Source organism: Marmota flaviventris, chromosome 2 (assembly GCF_047511675.1).
Source record: "Marmota flaviventris isolate mMarFla1 chromosome 2, mMarFla1.hap1, whole genome shotgun sequence".
NCBI classification, from domain to species: Eukaryota; Metazoa; Chordata; class Mammalia; order Rodentia; family Sciuridae; genus Marmota; species Marmota flaviventris.
In genome coordinates, this window is record NC_092499.1 from 160,828,070 (window position 1) to 160,854,955 (window position 26,886).

Here is a 26,886-nt window from a genome sequence, read left to right on the forward strand (position 1 = left end):
AGAAAAATTATTTTTTCCTTTGTGGTACTAGGAATGGAACCCAGGGACACCCTGCCATTGAGCTACATCCCTATCCCTTTTTATTTTTATTTTTTTTTAAGACAGAGTCTAAGTTGCCCAGGGTGGCCTTAAACTTGGGATCCTCCTTTCTCAGCCTCCTAAATTATTGGGATTATGGGCATGTGCCACTGTGGTAGGCAACTGCTTTTATTTAAATGTAAAAACTAAAATACAGTTTCCTAGCCCCCATACCTAGTTCCTAGAGTCAAGGCAAGCCCAGAAATCTGTACGGGCCTTGGGGGATTCCTCCAGATGGCAGCCCTCCTGTCTCCTAGGCTCCAAGATGGTTCAAGGGCCATGGCAGCAGCCTGCTTCGTGTAGCCCTAGTACCATATTCACCTCTCCAGGCTATCATGCTTCCCGTCCCTCCTTTATAGCCATGATCATTCCCTCTAGAGCCTAAATTGGATCTTACTCTGATTTGGGTATTTTTTTTTTAATGGACGTTCTGAGGACCAAACCCAGGGTCTTGTGCATACCAGGCAGGTGCGCCATGATTGAGCTATACCCCTGGCCTGCTATGGTTATCACTTAATTTCATTTATGTGGTTGCAATGTTTGAACAGTATGGGTGTGTGCACTACACTGCCTACTACATTGCCCAGCAGAATTGGACCCGGCTGCCCACTGCAGAGACTGGCGTGGTAATTCACTCAGCCCTGGCTCCTTCCCTTTCCTGTTTCGCTTCTTCAGTACCCAATTGGTGCTTCCCAGGATGGCCTCTCAAACTACTTGGACTGAAATCTTTGATTCAGTGTGTGTTTCCAAGAAAACCCAAACTACATAAAAGAAAACCAAAGCTGGGTATGGTGGCAGTTTGGGAGGCTGAGACCGGAGGATTGCAATATGAGGTCTGCCTGGGTAACTTAGCAGGCCCTTAAAACTAGAAGTGAGACCCTGTCTCAAAATAAAAATAAAAAGGGCTGGGGATGTAGCTCAGTGGTAAAGCACCCCTGGGTTAAATCTCCAGTGCTCCCCGCCCTTACCCCACCTACCCCCCCAAAAAAGCAAAGAAAGAAAAGAAAAAACAAAGTTGACTTTGCCCACTGTAAAATGAAAACATTAAGGCATACATGTGGGAAAAACAAGAATCCCTCCCGGAGGAAGTTTTGCTCTGTTGGCATTTTTGTGTCAGGTTTGCTTGTGTGGATGCTATGATGTTTTGCAGATGGTTTTGTGTTTCGCTTTAATCATTTTTCTCATGTTGCCATAAATCTTGGTCTTGGTGATTTTTAGTGGCTTCATAATTGAGAGGCTTTGGATTGGCTGTGACCTGACAATGATGTATCTGTCCCTCCTCTTTGCAGGCATCCGCCCCTACAAATGTGACATCTGCAACAAAGCCTTCACCCAGCGCTGCTCCCTGGAGTCCCACCTGAAGAAAATCCACGGGGTACAGCAGCAGTATGCCTACAAACAACGTCGGGACAAACTCTATGTCTGTGAGGATTGTGGCTACACAGGCCCCACGCAGGAGGACCTGTACCTCCACGTGAACAGTGCCCACCCGGGCAGCACGTTTCTCAAAAAGACATCCAAAAAGTTGGCAGCCCTTTTGCAGAGCAAGCTGATGTCCACACACCAGGAAAATACCCTCCTGAGTGAGGAAGAGGAGAAGAAATGAGGAGGATGAGGAAGGGAAAGAGAAATGCTAGTGCCGCCATGTTTATTGGGACTTTTGGTTTGGAGGCTGTCATACCCTCCCCTCATCCAACTGGCTTTTTTTTTTTTTTTTTTTAAGTACTGAGGATTTAACCCAGCTGCTCTTTATCACTGAGCTACACCCTCATCCCTTTTTATTTTATTTTAAGATTGTGATGCAGCCAGGTTGCCCAGGTTGGCCTTGAACTTGGGATCCTCCTGCTCAGACTCCTGAGTCTCTGGGATTATAGGCGAGCACAACCAACGGTGCTCGACTTCCACTGGCTCTTTTTAATTGCAAGTGTTGAGTTCACCTCTCTGTCTTTTCCAGACATCAACAGTAGGATCTGTCCCAAGGTTATCAATTATCATGTAGCAATCAGGCCCTGTCGCTTGTGTCCAGTTGAACAGTCACATTCATCAGAGTCACGGCTGAAATCACCATGTAGAACTTTTTTTTTTTTTAATTTCGCACATGGAGGGAGGGGTGTTCCTTGAGAGACCATCATTTTATGGTGCCTTGAAATGCTATTTAAGCAAGGAAAATGAATTTTATTATTCTGAAAGAGTTTACAGAAATTATTTTAATAAATGAAACATTCACGTGAAAGTTCTCTTTCCAAACAAAATAGAGTGTTGACCTATAATTCTGTGTTTAGGGTTTATTGTGTAACATTGGACTCCAGGTTATTTTGTGGGGAGGTTGATGGTCTCATAGGTTTGAGGAAGCAAATTTTCATTTATTTATTTAGTTTTTGTACTGGGAATTAAGCCTAGGGCTGCTTTACCACCGAGCTACATCTCTAGTCCTTTTTTTTTTTTTTAATCAGGAATTGAACCTAGGGGCACTTAACCACTGAGCCACATCCCCAGCCCTTTTTAATTTTTTTTAAATTTTGAGACAGTGTTTCACTAAGTTGCCAAGGCTGGCTTTGAACTTTCAATTCTCTTGTTTCAGCCTCCTGAGCACTTGGATTCCAGGAATGCACCACAGCACCCGGCTTCTCAGTTTTTTCTTGACTTTATTTTATTCTGGGACAAGGACTCACTAAGTTGCTTAAGGTCTCACTAAATTGCTGAGGCTGGCCTTGAACTTGAATCCTCCTGCCTTGACCTCCCAAGTCTCTGGGATTATAATAGTGTACCACTGCACCTGGCAAGGAAGCCAGTTTTGATGTTTGGGAAGAACAAATGATTGGTCGAAAGCATTGAGCAACAAGTTGGTGGGCAGATATACCTGGAATGGGAATACCAGGGAACTCATCCACTCTGGTCTTTATTGATGGCCTGGGGGCACCTGCAGAGGCCTTTGGCTTTTGGGGACAGGGAGTTGTTGGGTGGAGGCTCTGCTTCCTCCCTTGAGTCTGGCACTGGGTAAAGTATGCGGAAAACCCTGGAGCATGAGCAACCCGCTTGCACACAAGAGTGTACCTGCCTGGTGCAGTCTCCTTTGCTATCTCTGCTCACTTTGGATGCCCATTCCCTGAGGCAGGGGAGGTTAACAGTTAAGTCAAGATGAGAGTTGAGATGAGAGAGATAGGGCAAAAGTTGAGATTAGAGAGATAGGGCACGACAAAGTAGTTCTCAAGGTCCTTCCATGACAGAGCAGCAGGAAGGGTCCAGAACCCTCTCCCAGGAAGCCCCATGGTTGGGAGAGGCTTTTACTCAGACATGTGAGCTGCTGCCTGAATTGAGTAGGAATTGCTGATCAGCTGCTTTATGTTATCTCTCTGCCTACCCGGGTTCCCTGGGCACTGCCAGGGCCTGTCCTTGGTTTATGGAAATGTTGGGAAGATGAGTCTATTTTCTTATTTCTTCCCTCCCCATTCCCATCCTTCCCACTCTCTACCCTCTTCCTTTCTTTTCTCTCCTCTCCTTTCTCCTTTCATTTCTCTCCTGTACTCCAAGCCAGGCGTTATGCCAAGACCTGGGCATTTTAAGTGTTTCGTGTTATCATTTCTCTTCCAAATCTCTGCATTTCTTTCAGAAGGAAGGAAGCAAAACCCTTTTGTGAAACACCTGTGATGTGCCAGGTGGTGAGCTGGGCAACCTTCCTTGCACAGATGTCTTCTGGAACGTCTGCAGGGCATCCCCAGGAGTCAGCAGTCTTGTCCCTACGAGCAGAGGAGGCCACTGCAGAGGCCTTCAGGTCTAGTTCAAATCACTCTATTTTCTCCCTCTCTCAAGGAGGAAGAAAAAAGGCTTCAGATTCAAATGGGAGCACACGGAGGTGGTTCCTGACTTTGGGGAACCTCATCCCTTTCAGCTCCCCTGACTGGTGAGGCTTAACCAGCCTGCAGGATCTTTTCTGCCTTACCAGAAGCCCCAGGTACATGAGTTGAGTTGTGGCACAACACAGTCTGACTGACCACATTCAACCCTCAGCAGTGTTGACCTGGGGACTGCAAATGGCACAGGGTGCAGCACACCAGGAACATGAAGGGCTTGGTCCTAATTCCAGAGGACAAGTTGCTGACCTTGTATCTTCTAGCTTTTGCCACAGAGAAAGGTTAGAAAGCAGTTGACTTTTTTTTTTTTTTTCTTTTGCCTTAGTTATCTGGGTAATGCAGACAACAAAACAAACCTTCCTAGCAAGGAATATCTGTGGCAGGTTCAGACAAATGGCCTGTGGCCTGTTTCACCCAGGAAATATGTCCATCAACAACAAAAAAACATTTTTTTAAATGGCTTCAGCAAAGAAGGGAATGTACTAGTTGAAAACTCTAGGGTTATTCTGGTTTCAGGGGTGGCCACAACTAGTACCTAAATGACAGCTTCATCTCTCATCTTTTCCTCCATCTCTAAGCTCTGTTTTACCCATGGTGGTTTCTTTCTCAGGCTCTCAAGTGAAGCCCAGATGGCTGTCCACAGTTCTGCATTTGTATCCCACAGTGCAATAACCTGGAGGAGGGTTTCTTTTTTAGCCTAAGATCTTGGGTTGGTTTGGCTCTGGTATCCACCCTGAACCATCACTCCTTTGGGATGTGTGCCACCTTCTTGGCCCAGGCCTCAGTCACATGCTCCTGCTTCCCCTGAATCAGGTGCAGTAAGCAGGTTAGCTCCATCCTAGCCTACAAGTGGTCGGAGGGTGGTTCCCCGGCAGCAAATGAAGAGGCCATGATCTGAGGATGGAATGGATGTTGGGAAGGGGATGGGTACTAGTTAAGATAAGGCACAGCTGCTCTCACAAAGATGCCCAGCAAATCCTGTGGCATAAAGGAGAAGGTTGTTTTTCACATAGCAGTTCTTGGTTAGGTGCTTCTCCCCCAGTGCATCACTCAAGAACCCAGATTTCTCCTATTGCTCTGCCATGTCCGAGGATGTTATCAAGATATGCATGGTTGAAGCTGGGTTTCTGTGGGTCTCAATGCATAGTCATCTTGGTTTCGATTCCTCTAGAAGCCAGTTCTGAGGTAAGGAGTCAAGTTCCAGTCGATTGCTTAGGAGCTGACCCAGGAAGCATCTGTAGGGGCCTGGACAAGTGGGACAGGAAAGAGAGACAGTAAAAGCAACAGAGTTAGAATTTCTACAGTGGGCAACTGGAGTTCATCCCCTCTGGGAAGCAGTGTAGAACATGTCTGTTTCCTGTGGTTGGGAAGAGGAAAGTCCACTAACTCCCCATCCATCATTGGTGGAGGGACACTGCCATTTGGGGCATTCATTTCTGGGCTCTTCCAACTTGCCTGGTGCATTGGCCATGCATGTTTTATATGCCTGGAAAATCTCTATGCAGAGATAAATAAAAGCAGCCTTTAGCATATAGACCTGGAAGCTGACGAACCTGGGCAAGGTGACAGCCGTATCTGGTATGGGTATGGTAGAGTCACACTTGCTACCTGAAGGTGCTAGCCTGGATGAGGCACATGACCTTTCCACTCACATGAGAAGGATCCATGGGGAGGATTTTGCCACATTAACTAGATGGAAAAAAAAAGTCACACTTTTGTGTGTCAAAATGGGGGGATGGGTTATTATGGCGGATGACTCACTGTCTCTCTCGATGGCAGGCAAAACCAATGGATGTTCACTCTCAACTTTTTGACCCCCTCCTCATCCTAACCCTGCTGTGCTGTCCTGTCCTGCTTAGCCAGTTGCCAGGAAATCCAGCTAATGAGGCCAGGCTCATGATTTAGGACATTGGTTCAATGGCTGGTGGTCCTGGAACCTTGGGTCTATAGGTGGCGGGGATGGAGACTCATGAGTTGTTGACCTGTACTAAGTTTGCCCAGCATAACCTGTGTTGGTGGCAAATGTTCTTGCTAGGCACAAAAATGCATACTGAGCATTCATTTTGGAAAAAGGCATCTATTATCTTTCAGTGTGATTTACTTCATGGGTGTCTTAGGTTGGGTCCCATAAGCAGAACCAAAGACAGGGATTCAGAGGTGAGTAATTTATTGCAGGCAGCTCTCAGAAGAAACCAATAAGGAAGTCAGGGAAGCAAGACCTAACAGGAAGAAACGAGGCAACAATATGGGTTCACTAAAATCTAGTTGCAGCCTGATTTCATACGTACGGAGGAGTGTGAATGGCACCATAGAAGTTCCACCTTGAGCAAGGAGCCAGTTATCACATGTGACTTGTACTCTAATGTGTATATGTGTGGAAGGGGAGTACATAACCTCTGAGCATTTTCAGTTAGCAGCAACTAAGCTCTTTAGTAACCAATGTTCAAAGCACCTAGGGGCTGATTCACTTGGAGATCTCCAAAGTGGGGGAGAGAAAAGACAGAATGGATTCTTAGAAGTAAAAAAGGATCTGATGACTTCTCCCTGGAATATTGGCATTTTGATGAAGAATCTGCTTTTGGAGCTAAAGGAGTGAATCAGTTATTGCAAAATTAGGTAGTGTTTTGGGAAAAAAATTAAAAATATTTCTATATTAATGTATGCAATAAAAAAGTCATCTCCCTCATCTGCCAAATCTGTCCTCTCCCATCATAGTTAGCCACTGTCATTTGCTTCTAGTGTAACTTCCCTGAGTTTCTTTACCCATATGTAAGTAATATGAATGTGTATGTTTGCTTCCTACTATTTTTATAAAGTTGTAATTGACAGATCTTTTGTGTTTTTCTTTGTTTTCCCATTTATTATTATTATTGTTATCATCATCATCATCATCATCATTTCTATTTGTTCTAATTAGTTATACATAATAGTAGATGTGTTTTTCTTTTAATAGTACATCCAGCAGTTCTTTCCGTAATAGTTCCAAAAAGTGTTCTTGTTCTTCTTTACAGCTATCTAGGATTGAGTTGTATGGATGCACCATAATTTAGGTTATTGGTTTTTCTCTTGATGGACATTTGTGTGGCTTCCAAAGGTTTGCTACTATAGACAATGCTGCAGTGAGTAACTTTACACATATGTCACGTCACATATGTGCAAATATATCTGCGGGATAAATTCCCAGAAATGCAATTGGCAGTGCTAACAATTTCACATCAGTAAGTGCCATTTGTAGTTCCCTTCCCCATTTGTTTTCCCCACTGGATTTGGTAGTCTTTTTGTCTACCTAACTAGGGTGGGTTTTGGTGTTTTTTTTTTAGTTTTGTACTGGAGATTGAACCAGGGGCACTCAATCACTGAGCCACATACCCAGCCCTTTTTATTTATTTGAGACAGGATCTCACCAAGTTGTGAGGGCCTCGCTAAATTACTGAGGCTGGCTTTGAACTTGTGATCCTCCTGCCTCTGTCTCTCAAATTGCTGGGATTACAGGGCTGCACCATGGCACCCTGATCCTTTTTTCTTTTTCTTTTTGCTGTGCAGGGGATAATGGACTAGGCAAAGGTTCTATTCCTGAGCTACATCCCTAACCCCTCTGCCTAACTTCTACAAGTTGTATATGTATGTGTGTGTGTGTTTTAACTATCAGAAAGTTTGGTCTTTTGTGATGTTAGCTGCTGACTTTTGTACTGTTGGTAGATAGGACTCCTTTAGAAGGAGAAAGTGCCAATTTGCAATGTGTGAGAGTCCCCATGTCCTCACCATTAGACCAATGTTGTGTTGCTCCAAGTTTGGATTTTTGCCAATCTGATAGGGGAGAAATAGTTTTTCAGTGTCGTTTTTTTACATTTGTCTTATTATGTGTGAGAGAAAGAGGTTGAAGGTCTTTTCATATGATTAAGGCCATTTGTGATTCCATTTATTGTTAACTGCCTAAATATCTATTTTCCCACCAGGTTTCTGCCTAATTTCTTGGTCTTTTTTCTTGCCTAATTTCTCAGAGTTTTTTATTTATTTGCTTGTTTTAATGTATGAGGCAGTTTAGACCTTTGGATGGTTTTTCTTTCAGATTGTCATTTAGCTTTTGATTTTGCTTATGCTAAAGTATTGTTTTGTTTTGTCTTTTTTTCTTTCACCAAGCAGAAGTTTTTGACTTTTATGTAGTTTGAATTGACCCATCTTTTTCTTTTATGGCTGATGGAAATTGAGTTGTAGTTAGAAAAGACTACCCACTCTAAGGTTATATCGGAATTCTGCCATGCTTTTTTCTAGGACTTTAATGGCTTCATTTTATCACGTAGAAATCTTTGATCTGTTTGGACTATTTCCTGGTGTATAGTGGGAGGTATGGATCCAACTTTATCATTTTCCAGATGGCTGACAAGAGATATTTTTTAACAGGGAGCTGGTCCAAAACACACCAGAGAACACTTTCTTCAGGAAAAGGTCACGTGCCTCAGCAGAAGGTGTTGCGAATTATAGTAAGGAGCAGTTTTCTTTAATTAGCAAAGATTCATTTGTTCAACAAATATTTCTCAAGTGTCCACTGTGTGCCAGATAGTTTTCTAGATACTGAAGCTAGAAAAAATACATAGTCCCTGCCCTTAAGGAGCTCACGTTCTCTTGGGGGAAGATAGACAATAAATAAGCAAGTAAATACATTTATACCATGTTAGGAATTATAGGGAAGAAAGACGTTCCAGTTACCTTGGCTGTGTAACTAATTGTGCCAAAACATACTGGTTCTGTGGATCAGAGATTTGGACAAGGCACAGCACAGGAGCATAAGGGATAGGATAGCCGATGACTTTTCTCTACCCTTTGAGATCTGGGGCCTTACTGGAAGACCTGAAGGCTGGGGCCTGGAATTGTCTGAAGGCTCGGTCACTCATGTACCTTGTGATTAATGTTTGCTATTGGTTGGGAGCCTTGATTCCTTTCCACATGAATGTCCCCTTATGGTCTGTGTGGCCCAGTTTGGGCTCCAGTGATATGGTAGGTTCATATAGGTAATCTCAAAGAGTCAGGTGGATGGTGCATTATAGATTGAGACCCAGTTAACCAGTTGTGCAAGGTTGCTGCTGCCACAATTTGTCAGAAGCATGTTACTAAGGCTGGCCCATATTACAGAGAAGGAAAATAAGGCTCCCTTTTGATGGGAGGAATGGTTCTTGAAGAGCTAATGGGACCATATGTATTGCTGTGGCCATTTTTAGAAAATACAATTTGCTACTGAAGCAAAGAAGGCTGGAATGAGAAAGAAGTGATGTTGGTGGAGACTGGTGGCATTGTATACAGGGGGGCCAGGGATATGTGACCCGACAGAAGTCGGGGAGGAAGTTTCCTAACTGGGGAAGGATTCCAGACAGAAGGAACAGCAAAGTCATTTTGGCCAAGAGGCAGAGGGAGTATATTCGACTTATGTGAAGAGCATGATGAGCATTAGCTTATGTGGAGCAGGAACAGGTGGGGGGCATATAGACAGATGGGGGTCAGAGAGATTCAGGCAGTAAATCGCTACTGCAGGCTGGTTGTAAAGACTTTAGCTTGCTTTCTGAGTGAATTGGAAAACTATTAGTTTTGAATTACTATAACAGAATACCTGAGATAACTAACTTATAAAGAGAAAAGGCCTATTTAGCTCGGAGTTCTGGCAGCTCTAATCCAAGATTGGGTTAAATCCATTGCTTTGTGCATCTGGTGGGGATACTGGAAGAGTATCTGCTCTGGTGGGAAGCACATGGCAGAGCAAACCGCTAATCTCATGACCAGGAAGGAAAAAGAGTCCTATAATCCTCCTCAAGGGCATGCTTGCTCCCAATGACCTAAGGACCTCCCATAAAGCCCCACCTCCTAAAGGTTTATAACACATCCCAATAAAGGGCCCAGCCCTTAATGCATGGGCCCTGGAGGACACTCACCCAAACTATAACAGAAACCAAGGAGAGCTTTGAGTGGAGGAATAACATGCTCTCATTTATGTTTTAATGGATTTGCTCTGTCTGCTGTGAGAACAGATTTGGGGGTGGGAGGCAAGGGTGGAAGTGGGGAGACCAATTAAGAAGCTGTTGCAAAAATAAAGCAGGACACAATGAATGCTTGGACCAGGATGACAGTGGAGGAGTTGGTGAGAAATGGCCGGATGCTGGATATATTTTTTAAAATAGAACTAACTGGGTTTGCTGATGGGCTACATGTGGGTTAATGGCTAGACCATACATCCTTATTTGTCTGGGGCACTTCTGGTTTATGTAATAAAGTATATGGTCATCCTGGTTAGAAGGAAAAGAGAGGATACAGAATGACTCCAGAAGGTTTTGCCTTGTACAACTTGAAGAATCAAGGCATCATTTGTATGGGAAGAATTGTGAGGGGAGTCGGGTCTGGGGAGGGTGTGAATCAGGAGTTCAGGTTTGGATTTTTAAATTGCTAATAAGACACCCAAGTGTCTCAAAGGCACAGGGACACAGTGAGTGGTGGATAGAGTTAAAGGAGGAGGAATGAGGAGGCAAAGAAAATTTGTGTTACTGGATCACAGGGAGCAGGAAGCCATAAAGCTTCATGTCCTCAAGTTTTAGTGAGGAAGAATCAATGAGGGAGAGTGTATTAGTTGGTGTTTAGTCACTACAAGAAAATATCTGAATGGATTATGTATGAAGAAGAAGAGGTTTATTTTGTTCACAGTTTTGGAGGTTCAAGAGCAGGGCACTGACATCAGCTCAGATCTGGTGAGGCCCCCTATCCCAGCTATGTCATCTCACAGCAGAAAACAGTGAGTGTGTGAGTTTGCATCACCAAACAAGAATTCAGAGAGAGAGAGAGAGAGAGAGAGAGAGGCTGGGCTCCCATAATCCCTTCTGAGGGGAAAACTCCAATTACCTAAGAACTTCCCATAGGCCCTGCCTTCTAACGGTTCCTTTTCTGAATCCCACCACACTGGGGCCCAAACCTTCACCTGTAATGGACCTATATCCAAACCATAGCCACAGTAAGATGGAGCTGCTGTAGAATGGGAGGGGAAGTGGTGGAAGTCAGTGGAGTCATTGTTATGTGGAGGTGTATTTTCTACAACAGGGTAGGTTCGTGATGTTACTTTTTTTTTTTTTGGTTCTGGGGCACTTTACCACTGAGCTACAATTCCAATCCCCCCTCCACTTTTTAAAAATTCTTTTTCATTTTTTATTTTGAGACAGGTTGCTGAGAGTCTTACTAAGTTACTGAGGTTGGTCTTGAACTTGGATTCTCCTTCCTCAGCCTCCCCAGTTGCTGGGATTGCAGGTGTGTACCACCATGCCCAGTTACTATTTGTTTTGAAAGAGAAATTTTCTTAGGCATGTGTACTTCCTTATATTAAACAGGAGAGCAAATATTATCAGTTCTTTTTTCAAATTTAACAAAAATATTTAATGCTTCCAAACAAAAGTATAAAAATACAGTAGGAATGACAGTTTGCTACAAAGTGGTCTCTCCTAACTTATTTCTTTTATGTCTTTTCTACTTTGTGTGTTGCTGGGATTTGAACCCAGGGCCTCATGCTTGCCAAGTGAACACTTCACCACTGAGCTATATCCCCAGCCTGTTTTCAACATTTCATACATGCATTTTAAAAAGCTTAACAATGCTAGAGATGGTGGCACTTGCCTTTAATCCCAGAGACTCAGGAGGCTGAGGCAGAAGGATTGCAAGTTCAAGGCCAACCCCAGCAAGTTACCTCGCCTAGCATGTGTGGGGCTCTGGGTTCGATCCTCAGCACCACATAAAAATAAAATAAAGGTATTGTGTCCAACTACAACTAAAATAAAAATTTAAAAATATTTAAAAAATTTTAAAAATAAATTAAAAAAATAAAAAGAGCTGGGGATATAGCTCAGAGGTAAAGCGCCCCTGGGTTCAATCTCCTGTGCCAAACAAACAAACAAACAACACTTAACAATACATAAAAGATATGGATCACTTCACAAATATGCACGTCATCCTTGCCCAGGGGTCATGCCAATCTTTGCATGGGTCTGACTTTTTAGTATATGTGCTGCTGAAGCAACAAGCACTCGCTGACTCACGCCACCAACTGGTACAAGGGATTGAAGCCAGGGGCACTTTACCACTGAGCTGTATCCCTAGCTCTTTTTAATTTTTATTTTGAGACAGGCTCTTGCTAAATTGCCCAGGCTAGTCTCAAATTCACCATCCTCCTGTCTCAGCCTCCTGAGTTGCTGAGTTTACAGGTCTGCGCCACATGTCCAGCACCACTGGCTCTTTTAAGTAATGCCACAGATGTCAAATAATTTGTAGGCACATCCTCCAGAGTTGCTGAGGCCCCTGGCTGGCTTGTTCTTGCTATGCGGCCCTAGATATGCGGTGCTCTGAAACACCACCCTCTATTGCTTTTTCCTGCCTTTTCTTTGTGGCAGCTATTGTTTTCCTTCTTGTCCTGGGTCCCTCCTCCTTTAATCCTGGGCTTTCCAGGATACAATTGCTGATAAGGAGTTTATCAGGTGTGGAAGAACCACAGGTGAAGGAGGGTCTGTCCTGTGACCTTTAGTCACTATTTGAGCTGATTCAAGGCCTCTTCCTGCTTCCTTCTTCATTTCCCCTGGATAATTGCTTGCGGGAATGTGACTTTTGGGTAAACCAAGTGGAACTATAAAAGTTATCTTGTTGCTGAATCCATTCAGTCATTCTGTATTGGCCAGGGTCTTCACACATTGTGTCACACATTATGTTAGACCCAGCTGGGGCTACAAAGACGGATCAGTTCCTTTATATAACCAATACCAGTTGTGGGCTTATAGCCCAAACAGACAGCAATCCCTGCCTCTTTTGAATTCACATTCTAGAGGGAGAAGGACAACCATCAATATGATAAATGTATACAATATCAAGTATGCACATGGTGCCAAGCACCATGGAGAAATTGTCAAGCAGAGAAGGAGTATGGAGAATGCCAGGTGAGAACTGCACGGTGACACTAGGAGGCTTGGATCTTGTGGTCCTCTTGCCTTAGCCTCCTGAATCGCTGGGATTCCAGGAGTGTGCCACTGTGCCAGGCTACATTCCCACCCCCTTTTAAATTGTTTATTTTGTGACATTAAAGTTGGCCAGGCTGGCCTCAAACTTGCAGCCCTCCTGCCTTGGCCTCCTGAGTAACTGAGATTATAGCCAACACACCCAGCTCTGTCCTCTGATCTTTTTTCTTTTTTTGTGGGGCCTTATGATAACCTGGCAGCTTTTGCTTTTGAATGTTGGGAGCCCCAAGCTGCCATGTCTGGCCACACTGCTAGAAAGGTGTCACGAGGTGGCAAAATTGTAATGCATGCAGTCGAGGGGAGAAATAAAGAATATCCACGCACTTCTGCCCCTTTCAATGCTTTATTCACTCAAATTACTTAGAACAATTTTACTCTATAGGTTCTTAATGCTAGGCACAGCAGTAGACATAATCAATTCACAGCAAACAATTCTAGATTAATTCTAAGCACTGCAAAACACACGTAATCATAATAGGCTAATGACAGACATTTCCTCTGCATGCTAAATTCAAATGTCAGATCAAAAGTCTTAAGCCTTAGGCTTTAAGTCCAGCTGATGACACTCACTTAGACTGCGGTGACCAGGTCTGGAACCAAGGCAGGCTTTTCCTGGCATGGAGTGGAAGACCGGTTGAGGAGAGGGTCTTAGGGAGAAGTTGTGGCTCTCACCAAGGTCCAGACGAGGCGGTAGAGTTTGAGAGCAGTAAGGATCATGCAGAGGATTAGGAAACGATGACAAGTGATGGGATGTCAGGTCCTCATCAGGCTCTCCAGCTCGAGTGCATCCTTAATTTGGCTGGCTGAATTCCTGTTCATTTGCTCTATTATTTATACTAAATTTGGGGGCTTTTGACCCCCCTTTCAATCCTTATCAGCTACCTCTGGATTTCTCAGTGACATCATTTACCCTGGGGTCAGAAACCCTGGACTGGTGGTCTCCACCCTGATCTTCTTGCCTTTCCCTCTGTTCAGGCGAGGATAGCCTGCCAGGGGCTTCACTCTGTTTGTCAGAGTGAGAGGAAGTAACTTGTTTGAGGCCATACTGGAGGGCTCTGTGGGTGTGCCTGGTGAGACTGCAGGTTTCAAACTGGAGTTTTTAAAATGGAGTTGCTTAGGCTCAGGCCTAAGGCCATCCTAACAAAAGGCCACACAGACCAGCCTTGTGTCAAAGGAAAGGACCTGAGACTACAAGAAGAGCCTAGTTGTCCCATTCCAACATCCAGTTGGGCCCAGGCTCTCAGCCATCGCCTGATAAGCCATAGAAAAGTGAATGAGTTGTTTTAGATGTTCCAGCCTGGTCAAGTCTCAGATGACTGCAGCCCCCATAAAATCCTGTGTGGATGAAGAACCATCTAGCAGAGCCCAGTTAGTCTGTAATTTTTTTTTTTTTTTTTTGTCCCAGGGATTTAACCCCAGGGTACTTTACCACTGAGCCACATCTTCAGTCTTTTTATTTTTGATTTTTTTTCAGACAGGATCTTGCTGAACTGCTTAAGGCCTCACCAAATTGCTAAGGCGGCTTTGAACTTGTGATCCTCCTGCCTCCTGTGCCAGGCTACATCCCCACCCACTTTTAGATTTTTTTATTTTGTGACACTAAGTTGGCCAGGCTGGCCTCAAACTTCCTGAGCCACTGGGATTACAGGCATGCACCACCATGTGTGGCAGTCCACAAAATCTTGAGAGATGATAAAATGATTGTCATTTTGTGGTGGTTTATGGTGCCGAAACAGATAGCCAGAGTACTTTTGCTGACCACCCTTGCTCAAACTGCAGCTTCTGTGTCTTTCTGTTTCCTTTCCTCTGCTTTGCTATTTTCCACAGCACTTAAAACATCCTGACATTTATACCCATATTGTTCATTGTTCACCTCTTCTAATCTCCACGAGAGTGGGGAATTTTGTGTGATTTGCTCATGGCTTTATTCCCAGAGTTTAGGACAGTGCCTAGCTTCAAGTAGGGACCCAATAAATATTTGTTGAATGACTGACTATTTAAGTAATTAATCTTCTAAGATCCAAATAGTGCAGGGTGTGGTGGCTATAATACCAGATACTCAGGAGGCTAAGGCAGGAGGATTACAAGTTGGAGGCCAGTCTGGGCAATTTAGCAAGACCCTGTCTTAAAATAAAAAAGAAAAAGGACTGGGGATGTAGCGCAGTGATAAAATGCCCCTGGGTTCAATTCTCTGTGTGTGTGTATCCAAATAGCATCTCTTTTATAATGGCCCTTTCCGCCTGGGGGAGGATTCATTCTTAGCTCACAAGGACACATACTGTTCCCTGAGGTGCATCCTGCAACTGACCTCATGCATGAAAATCCACATATTTTTGTTGAACTGCTACATGGAAGACTGATTGGAAAACTACACATAAATATTTTAAAATAAACAGCAATTTTAAGCAATCAGTTGTATGTTTGGGCATCCCCTCTGTTGTGGAGGGGCAGGAAGCAGTAACTGATGCAAGGGCTGGTTCCAGGAAGGGGCCAAGAGCCCTGAGGTACTAAGGAAGAGGGGGATGTAGGGCTCTTATCCAGCTGCTCATGCTTCCCAGGGTCTACCTCTGAGTCCCCTCTATATAACAACTGCCCCATGAGATGCCTCCTGGACTCCCTCTGCCCCTACGCAGAGGGGCAGATTTGTGTCACCACCATGGTCCACACAGTTGCTATTCTCTCCTCTTGTTCTATCAGCCTGACATTTCCTCAGCCGATTCCAAGCCCAGAGTACCATTTTAGCTGACGTGGGTGAGTGTTTCGCGGGGACAGCAGATGGATGGAATGACAAATAGCAGGATGGTGGGGACAGCTGAGAAGTGCTTTTTCCTGTGCCGGAACTGTTGGCTGTGCACGTGTTCCGACGTAGTCTAGACACACTGTGGCAGCAGCAGTGTGTGCTAGGGGACAGCCAGCAAGCTGGCTTCCATTTTACTGCAAAGCATACTCATCCACACATGCAACCAGTCCACTGACTATCTTAGTTTGGGTTCCCCAAGAAGCAGACCTTCAGACAGTCATTTATGTGACCCCAGGAAGTGTGTAAGGCAGTGAAATGGTGAATAGGGAAGAGAAGAAAGCCAGTACAGAGTGGTTAGGGAGAGGACTCTGCCATGGGAAATGGGCACCCTGGGTGACTGGCAGAACTTGGCCCAGAGTTGCTCTAGGCTGGCTGTTTATCCACTAACTCCTGATTTTCCTTGGTTAAGAATTGCCCCAGGGGTGTAAACTTTGGTCCCCTCTGCACCCAAACAAAACCTTCAGGCAGGAATTCTCAAGTTCTCCTAGGTGTGGTGGCCCACACCTGTAATCCCAGCTACTTGGGAAGTTGAGACAGGAGCACAGAGAAAAGTTAGTCTTTTTCTTATTTTTTAAATTATTTATTTACTTTGTAATACAGGGTTTTATCCCAGGACTTCACATATGCTGGGCAAGTGCTCTACCACTCAACTACACCCCCAGCCCTTAAAAAAAAAAAAAAGTATTTTAAATAAAATAAAATAAAAAGTATTTTGAGATGGGTTCTTGCTAAATTGCTGGGGCTCACCTTGAATTTGTGATCCTCCTGCTTCAGCCTCTCCAGCAGCTAGGATTAAGGGTGTGCACCACTGCACCTAGATAGGTTAGTGCTTTTTATATTTTTCTGATCATTATTGAGAAGAAAACTTCTGGAGGTAAGAAGTTGGCACCTGACTTTTGCTGGAGTATACTCCCCCCTCCCCACTTTTTTTTTTTTTATCAGGAATTGAATCCAGGGGAGCTTAACCACTGAGCCACGTCTCTGGCCCCTTTTTATTTTTTATTTTAAGACAGGGTCTTGCTGAATTGCTTAGGGCCTTGCTAAATTGTACCTGCATTTTCTTTCTTCTTTATTTTTTTTTTTCCCCAGTGTTGGGAATTGAACCTGAGGCTTTGCACATGCTAAGCAAGTACCCTACCACTGAGCCACATCCCCAGCCCTGGAATACCCTCTTTTTTTAAAAAAAGAGAGCAGCCCTTAGATTCCGCTTTTTGGAAAGAACTGAGTTAGAATTAATCAATAGCCTTGTTTTGTTTTTATTATATTTATTTTATGGTTACCATCTATTTATGCCAAGGGAGAGCTATTTTCCACTGTAGTAGTAAGATAAATGTTTATTTTTGAAATAAATTTCTTTAAATAGTTAGCTGGCATGGGAGTCACTGAAGTTTAAGTAATATCGAGGCCAGGCGTGGTAGCACATGCTTGTAATCCCAGAAGTTTAGGAAGCTGAGAGGGGAGGATCTCAAGTTCAAACCCAGCCTCAGCAACAGTGAGGCATAAACAACTTAGTGAGACCCTGTCTCTAAATAAAATACAAAATAGGGCTGGGGATGTGGCTCGGTGATCGAGTGCCCCTGAGTTCAATCCCTGGTACAATAAATAAATAAATAAATAAATAAAAATAAAGGAAAAGAAAAGAAATATCAGCTTACCCAATAGAGATTAAACTTGATCATTATTATGATAACAATTAAGCAGCTATTATTGAGTATTTGTTATATGCCAGGGATTTTAAAATTTGTCATTCTAATCTTTATTATAACCCTAAGGGGGATGAGAGGGTGGTGCACACCTATAATCCCAATTATTTGGAGGGCTGGAGGATGGCAAGTTGGAGGCTAGCCTTTGCAATTTAGTGAGACCCTGTCTCAAAATAAAAAGGGATAGGGATGCAGCTAGCAGTAAAGCACCCCTGGGTTCAATCCCCAATACCAACAAAGCAAAATTAAAACAAGAACAATAGATGGGGACGTGGCTCAGTGGTGGAGTACTTGTCTAGTGTGTTCGAGGCCCTACCTGAATTCAGTCCTCGGCATTACAAAAACAAACCAACAAAAAACAAAAACAACAAAAATAAAGAAAACTCTATGTAGTATTTATAATTTTCCATCTACAGATGAATGAATGGAGCTGCAGAAGCTTTAGATAACTTGCCTGGGTTATGCTGTTAGCATAATAGATAATAAAAGTGTTCACAATTCTTTCCTTTCCTGTATCCACACCCCTTTATAATGTGACTTTTTGGCTCCTCTCGTGAAGAGGTGGAGTTTGTTTCTCCATACCTTGTCTTGGCCATGTGATTTGCTTTGGTGAAGGGGACAACAGAAAAAAGTCCTATAAAGTGCTTGTTCGTAGGGCCTTGTTTTTTTGCTGCTGCTGAGAACCCTCTGTCACCACTGCATGAACTAGCCAAGGCTAGCCTCTTGGAGGTTGAGTCACAGGCATCTCCCTGGCCACGGAGCCAATCCTTAGACATGTGAGGTCATCCTAGATCATCTATCTGGCTCTGGCTGAGCTGGCACGAATCAGAAGTGTTTAGTTCAGAAATACGTTTTAAACCAATAAATTTGGGGGTGATTTGTTACACAGAAAATGCTAGCCTTAGAGTTAGTGAAGAGAAGACTCAGAATAGAACCGGAGTGTCTCTCCTCCAGTCTTTCCTATCCCAGCAAATAGCTCTCAACTGCTCATGCCTCAAACCTAGAAGTTGCTGTTCACTTATTGTCTTCCTCATTCTATTCATCCGACCATGAGGGAGGGCTCCCAAAATACATCTCAAATTTGGCTCCTTTCTGGCATTTTCTGTCACTCCTCTAGTCTGAACTATTTACTTCTCATCACAAGTACATTGACAATTTTTTTCTGATGAAGTCTAGATAATAAATTAAGGCTTTGTAGGCCATATAGTCTTTGTTGCAAGGCTTAATCCCATTGCTATAGAATGAAAGCAGCCACGGATGATATGTTAACAAATGGCTGGGTTTTCACAAAACTTCATTTATGAACAAAGGAATTTAGAATTTTTATAATTTTCATGCATCATAAAGTATTTTTTTTAAAGAGAGAGAGAGAGAGAATTTTTTTAATATTTATTTTTTAGTTTTTGGTGGACACAACATCTTTATTTGTGGTGCTGAGGATCGAACCCAGCGCCCTGTGCATGCCAGGCGAGCACGCTACCGCTTGAGCCACATCACCAGCCCAATAAAGTATTTTTTATTTTTAGTTTTTCAGTGCTAGGGATCAAACTCAGGCCTCATGCATAATAGGAAAGAGCTCTACCACTGAGCTGTACCCCCAGCCCTACTTTTAAATTTTGAGACAGAGTCTTCCTGAATTGCTGAAACTGGCCTTGAACTTGTAATCTACCTGCCTTAGCCTCCTGAGTTTCTGGGATTACAGGCATGTGCCACCACAGCTATCTTCTAGCCTTACTTTTGATACCTTTCAAAAAATTTAAAAATAGGGCTGGGATGTAACTCAGCAGCTGAACACTTGTCTAGCATGTGGAAGACCCTTAGTTGCCCAACCAGTCTCTTTGCTTCAATTCTTTTCTCCTGTATTCTGGTCTCCAAACAATGCAGATATTCTTGAAAGGGAATGGAATGATGATATTCTCCTGCTTATCCTTCCTCACCTTCCCATCTTATTTAAAATCCAACCTCTTCACCAGGAGCTATTGAGTGTGGCCTCACCCCTCCCCAAAGTCGGCAATCCCTTAATTCCTTTCCTTTCCTTACTGCTTTCTGTCTTCCACGTGTAGCAACATACTTTCCTTTCTACCTCTAGGCCTTTGAACCCACTGATCCTTCCACTGGAGTGCATGACCATGTTGGCCACGTTTCATCCTTCAGGTTTCATCTGACTTGTTATGCCTGAGAGGAGCCCTTTCCAACTACCCAACCCAAAATTGCTATTCCCTTCTCTGCCTCAGTGATTCTCACTTTCTTCATGGAACTTCTCAATCTGTAATGTTCTTGTTAATTGTTTATTTTTTTGGCATTAGGGATTGAATCCAGGGGTGCTATACCATTAAGGTGCATCTCCAGTTCTTTTTATTTTATTATTTTTGGTACTGGAGATTGAACACAGGGGCACTCAATCACTGAGTTATATCCTCAGCCCTATTTTGTATTTTACTTAGAGACAGGGTCTCACTGAGTTGCTTAGGGCCTCACTTTTGCCGAGACTGGCTTTGAACTCAGTATCCTCCTGCCTTAGCCACCTGAGCCGCTGGGATTTTAGGCATGCACCACAGTTGTGGCTTTTTTTATTTTTTATTTTGAGATTCATCCTCAATAGGTTGCTGAGGCTGGCTTTGAACTCATGAGCCTCCTGCCTCAGCCTCCTGAGTTGCTGGGGTTACAGGTGTATGCTACCACACCCATTTTGTTTGCTACTCTTTTAGATTGTGAATTTTATGGATCTAAAATTTTTATGTCTGTTTGGTGCCTCTCATATTTTGCACAAAGCTAACACAAGATAGATGCATATGCCCAATAAACATTTGTTGGGTGAAAGAATGAATTACCATTGGCGATGGTAAATTTAGTTATTAACTTGACTGAATTAAGGAATATCCAGGTAGATGGTAAAGCATTATTTTAGGGTGTGTTTGTGAGGGTATTTCTTTCTTTCTTTCTTTTTCTTTTGGTACTGGGGATTGAACCTAAGGATGCTTAACCATTGAGCCAAATCCCAGCCCTTTTTATTTTTTATTTTTTGAGACAGGGTCTCACTAGGTTGCTTACAGCCTTGCTAAGTTGCTGAGGCTGGCTTTGAACTTGCGATCCTCCTGCCGCAGGCTTCTGAGCTGCTGGGATTACAAGTGTACGCCATTGCACCCTGCCCTTTTGTGAGGGTATTTCCAGAAAAAAATACATGGCATTTGAATCAATGGACTAAGGAAGACCCATCTTCATCCAATGTGGTTGTGAGGAGGCATCATCTAGTTGGCTGAAGGAAATAGGTAGAACAAAAAGGCAGAGAGGAAAGGCAAATTCTTTCTTTCAAAGGCAGAACACACTTCTTCTGTCCTTGGAAATCAGAACTTCAGGTTCTCTGGTCTTTGAACTGCAGGACTAGGAGCATCAGGTCCCTGGGTTCTTAGGCCTTTAGCCTCAGACTGAGTCACATCATTAGTTTCCTTGGTTCTGAGGCCTTCTGACTGGGATTGAGTCAGCTTCCTTGGTTCTTCATCTTGCTGATGGCAGATTATGGGATTTCTCAATCTCCATCATCATGTGAGACAATTCTCCAAATAAATCCTCACTCATATACCTATCTACATATCCTATTGGTTCTATCTCTCTGAAGAACTCTAGTACCTCATCCAACTCTCATTTCCATGACTTTTTTTTTTATTTAACAGAGAGAGAGAGAGAGAGAGAGAGAGAGAGAGAGAATTTTTTTTTTAATATTTATTTTTCAGTTTTCAGTGGACACAACATCTTTGTTTGTATGTGGTACTGAGGATCGAACCCGGGCCGCACGCATGCCAGGCGAGCGCGCTACCGCTTCAGCCACATCCCCAGCCCCAGTTCCATGACTTTTATAGCATCATGTCCACTGTGTTGCCTCACACATCCTATTTTATAAATTCTGATCCACTATGTAGCACTTCTAGTTGACACATACCTTTCAAATCGAGTTCACAGGTGTACTCATAGCCTCTTAGTCAGGGGCTGACCAGCACTAACTGGAATATTTAAGATAAAAAAAAAGTCTCTGGTAAGTTATTCTGGCCCCTAGATCTTTTTCTGTCATTATGGGGCAGGGCAGTTTTCCTGTTGTTTGTCTTCTCTTATCTCTCTTAAGGAACCCTTCTATGTGGCTTTTGTATACTTCTTTCATTTGCTTGACTTTGAATTCAAGATGCAGCCAATTCTTTCAACTTGTGACTACCTGTACTACATATGAAGTTGTGTAACTATTACCCAAGTCTTAGGTTAAAAAGCAATGTGCACTTTCCCCACTCCTCCAATACTGAGCCTCACACATGCTAGGCAAGTACATCACCACTGAGCTATATACCCCCCGTCCTTTTTGAAATTTTGAGACAGGGTCTAGGTTGCCAGTCGGACCTCCAACTTGTGATACTCTTGTTTCAGCCTCCCAAGTAGCCGGGATTATAGGCATGCACCATTGTATACAGTACAATACACACATTTAATTGGAGATTATAGTAATGGAAAATAAGGTGTCCACATGTAGGAAAATTCATTTAATAGTATGCTGGATGCCTCACATTTCTTTGGCACTGTAAACATTTCTCATGAAGTGGGGAGATGATATTCATATCTTAATCGGTGTAGTGACAGACAAAAGTAGAAACAAAAAATTAAAGTGGGTGATAAAAATAGTGGCACCACAGGAGTTCAATGAAGGTGGAGCCAGTTCTGAGAAGGGACAAACTAATATTTGCCCAATGCCTATTCTATATTGTTTGTCACATCTTCTCATGTTAATATCCAACAGCACTGATTTCTCTACTCTCCCCAAATTACCACTGAAGAAACAAGCATGGAAGGGTGAAATGACTTACTTAACTCTGCAGGGCTGGGACTCACACCCACATCTGCATGATTCTGCAGCTTCTCCTCTCTCCACTAACTTGCTTCCTGGGGAACAGGTAAAACTTGGGCTGGAGATGGGTAGGATTGGGGTATGGGTTTAGGCACTTAGACAATTAAAGATATGGCTGAACAAAAGGATGAAAGAAGTTGTTTTGGGCAAAGGAATCCTTACAAACAGAAGCTTAGAAATGGACATGAACCTGGCGTGGTGGGGCAGTCCAGATTGCTCTGAATGTATGTTTCTAATTACAACCAAACTTTACTTGCTGTTGTTTAGGTTTTATTTTATTATTATAAATTTTGATATAAATTTAGTAACAGTAATTTAAAGATATGTAACATTTCCAAAACTTTTTTTTTTGTGTGTGGTACTGGGAGCCAAACCCAGGGGCGCTTTACCTGAGCTACGTCCCTTTTTACTTCTGATTTTGAGACAGGTTCTTACTAAATTCCCCAGGCTTTCCTTGAACTTGCCCTTCTCCTAATTTAGCCTCCTGAGTTGCTGGGATTACAGGTGTGCGCCACGGCTAATATAGTTTGTTTATATCCTTAACTCTCACGAACATTTTTGTACAGATATTTTAAAATGCATCGGTGTCTTTGATGATCAATATTTAACATCTTAAGCATTCTTAACTTCTTTCAGACTGATTCCAGAAGTCTTCACAGCAGGTAATCTGAGGCCAATCTAGAAAGATATTAATGGCGACCCTCTTGAGCCAACTCAGCTCAGCCTTCTGTGGTGCTTGTGTGACTAGCACTGATGTTCACATTACCGTCTTTCCCACTGGAGATTCAAGACTGCTCAAGGAATGGCAGTCTCCTGCCCATTTGGTAAGTAGCCTCTTTCCTATTTTATCTCACTCCTCTTTTCTGAGCAGTGACCCAGATGCATTCAGCTGCAAGAGGCTTGGCTGGGCTTTGCAGACAGATCTTCCTTCATCTTGGACTTACAGAAAAGGCTATCACCATAGTAGAAAAAGTAAGAAGTACAAGCTGCCTAAAAATAGAGTAGATAATGGAAAAATCATGTAATTGATCTTATTCAAACCTAATAGCAACCAAAATTGCCTAATTTACCCCAAGATACAAGAAAATCTGTTCTTTTTTGGATCCTGCCCCATAACTGCAGTGTATACTTCTCTCACCACTAGAGGGCAATCCCATTTTAAAGCAGATTTCAAAGGCAAGCAGTAATGGTGTTGCAAATAAAAAATGAATGTTCACCCTAAAAGGTAGGGACTAAAAGGTCTTAAGATACGTGGAAAATCAGGAAATTCCAGACATTACTCGTGGGAGTGTAAGTTGATATTACCATTATGAAGAGAAATTTGGCAGTAATGTTCAAGCTGTCACCGAGCAAAGACATGTCCAGGTCTGATCATTTGACAATGACGACAGCTGACATTTTGTTCCCGCTCTGTAGCAGGCACTGTTCTAAGTGGTTGGCTCATTTAATTCTCACAACTCTAAGGATTATTATTCCCTCTTGTTATGATTTAGATTGTGTGTCCTGCAAAAGCTCACAAGTGAAACAATGCAAGAAAATTGAGGTGAGATGATTGGATTAGGAAAGCTGTGACCTAATCAGATTAATGGGTGTAACTGTGGGCAGTTGGGTGTTGGGAGGAGGCAGGTCCTGGGGGAGTGCCTTTGGGGTTTATATTTTGTCCCTGATGAGTAGAGCTCTGCTTCCTGATTGCCACATCCTGAGCTGCTTTCCTCCGTGATACCTTTCTGCTATGATGTTCTGCCTTACTCTTAGGCCCAGAGCAATGGAGACAGCTGTGAACTGAGACCTCTGAAATTGTGAGCCCCAAATAAACTTTTCTTCCTCTAAATTGTTCTTGTCAGGTCAGTGAAATAGCTGACTAAAATACCCCTGAATTTACAAATGAAAAAATTAGGTCAGGAGGTCAGGTAACCATGTCCAAGGTCACAGAACTAGTAAATGGCAAAGCCATGATTCACACCCTGCTTTCCACTCTAATTGCATATGCCTTGTATGTATGTACTGGGACACACATGCAAAGGTGTTCACTGCAGTATTGTCCATAGTACCAAAACATTGTCAGCCTTAGAGACCATTAGTATTACAATAAAAAATGAGGAAATATTAGAGAGCAGCTAAAGCCCAAGCACTAGATCTAGAAGTGGTCAACCTGGACAGATCTCAGAAAGAAATGTTGAGAGTGGTGGGTTAATCTTAGTGGTAGAAAGCTTGTTCACTATGTATAAGGCCTGGGTTTGATACCCAGCACTGTGGGGGGAGGAGTCAAGACAAACCAAGTAAAAATTAAAAAAGCATAGAAAGTAGGACTATGTTACTCATGGAGACCATACATATAATAAAACTATAAAAAGGATACACTGGAAAGATACATACCAAATTTATGATGTTTGTCCCAAGGGAGAGGGAAATGGGATTAGGGAAACAAACACAAGGGCTTTATCTGTAATGTTCTATTTACTTTCTTTCACTTTCTTTTAATCAAAAAAGAAAGACTAAAACCCTAACCCAGAACATCATTTTGATTAGTTTTTTCACAACTGCATTACTCAAACCTGAAAACTGTTAGTGTCAAGGTGACATACAAGCTTTTTGTTCAATAATGAGCATCTCCCCAAAGAGATTCTCTCAACCTCCCTTCTATTTAAGAGGATCAGCTGGTTAGACATCCAGGAGCAGCAAATTTGTGCTTAACTTTTAGGCCTGTGGGACTAGAAGGAAGAGTCAGTTCTGCCTTTTATTTAGCAAATGTTTAAATAATGTTTTTCTTCAGGTATCAGCTCAAAACACCTGAAGTGCTTCTTTATATAAGTTTCCACTATTCCCTTGTTTCACGTTTCTGTGGGGGTAGGGAGGGAGGGTATAGGGCAGGTTATAATCAAATGTCTAATTGTTCAGGTGGAAAGCTGCAGTGATTTAAACAAATTACCCGTCTCCAGCTCCTTTTAAAGTCAGCAGGCAAATTGGTTACCTAGAAACACTGACTTGTGACAAACCCTCTTCCTGTATTTACCAGGGTCAACACATATGAAAAACCAGAGGTCATATGTTGACAAGTTTTCCTGGAATTGTAATAGATTTATAGGGGTTAATGTTCTCAGATTGTCATGGTCTAATGGCTCTGAGGAACAGACCATGTTTCAAGGGGGGAAAAAGCCATTCTTATATTTTTAAATTGAAATTGTTTTTAAGTACCACTTTGAAGCTTTTGTCAGCTGCTGAATATATTAAGAAAGAGCAAAATTACATCAGAAAAGGGAATATAGTTAGTTTTGAATCTAATACATTTTTTGTAAAAGTAAAAACTACAAGGTTATGTCCTGAACTTCTGTGAGGAAGCCTCCTAAAGAGCAATATTTATCTCTTTTAAAAAATGTTTTAATAATGCTTAATTAGAAAATCTCTCCTTATTGTGCAACCTCAGTTTCATTTCACAGAATTTTAATATGCTGTGCATCACTTAGGAGAAAAGGTAGTATCCAAAAATCAATAAGTTACATATTAATTCTTGAAAAATTGTGACTCAATTCAGAAATTCAGATTTGGCTTTCTCCTGTCTTAGTAGTGATAACTTTTAAAAAAAATTTTAAATAAAGAAATAGGGTCTCATTATGTTGTCCAGGATGATCCTGAACTCCTAGGCTCAGGTAACCCTCTTGCTTCAGTCTCCTGCACCATGTCTAGGGCAATAACTTTTTTTTTTTTTTTTTTTTGATGGTACTGAAGATTGGACCCTAGGGGCACTTTATCACTGATACAGTCATAGTCCTTTTTTATTTTCAGACAGGGTCTTGCTAAATTACTGAGATTGGCCTTGAGCTTGCAATTCTCCTGCCTCAGCCTTCTAAGTCACTGGGATTACATGTGTGTTCCACCACACCCAGATGGTTAGTTCAACTTTTAACAGTTTCACTTGATTTTTAACTTTGAAAATTATTTGCTACAGGAATATATGCAGTATGGGAATCCATCCTCCATATTAATACAGAAGTGTACAGAGCAAGTATAAAGGTCTCCCACAACTCTCCTCTTTCCTACCTGTACTGTATTCTCTAACAGGTGACTATGGTTGAGAGCTTGCTGAGAACACCATATTCTGTGCGTTTATGTAGAACCAAGTAAGCTACTGGGTTGGTAACAAAACTGAATTTAAAAACAAAGTCCAAACTGGGTGCAGTGGCACATACCTGTAACACTAGCAACTCAGGAGGCTGAGCAAGAGGTTCACAAATTCAAGGCAGCCTTAGCAACTTAATGAGAACCTGTTTCAAAAAATAAAAAGGGGACGCTGGGATTGTGGCTCAGCGGTGGAGCGCTTGCTTTGCACGTCTGAGGCACTGGGTTCGATCCTCAGCACCACATAAAAATAATAAAGATATTTAAAAAAATAGAAATTAAACAGAAGAGAAATAGTTTAAAAAAATAAAAATAAATTAAAAGGGCTGGGTGCGGTGGCACACGCCTATAATCTCACTAGTTCAGGAGGCTGAGACAGGAGATCATCAGTTCAAAGCCAGCCTCAGCAATAACAAGGTGCTAAGCA

At 42.6% G+C, this 26,886-nt stretch overlaps 1 protein-coding gene and 1 non-coding gene across 2 annotated transcripts in view; one reads left to right on the plus strand and one right to left on the minus strand.

Annotated features, from left to right (window-relative positions):
• Positions 1-1,684, plus strand: part of Ovol2 (ovo like zinc finger 2) — a 30,777-nt gene extending 29,093 nt beyond the window's left edge. Inside the window, exon 4 of the mRNA XM_027922255.2 lies at positions 1,368-1,684. Within this exon, the coding sequence (XP_027778056.1) occupies positions 1,368-1,684 (317 nt within the window). The remainder of the gene's footprint in view (positions 1-1,367) is intronic.
• A 10,184-nt stretch (positions 1,685-11,868) lies between these two features.
• Positions 11,869-11,977, minus strand: LOC114081291 (U6 spliceosomal RNA). The gene has a single exon (XR_003580768.1). It is a non-coding gene; the product is annotated as a U6 spliceosomal RNA (small nuclear RNA).
• Positions 11,978-26,886: the final 14,909 nt, after the last annotated feature.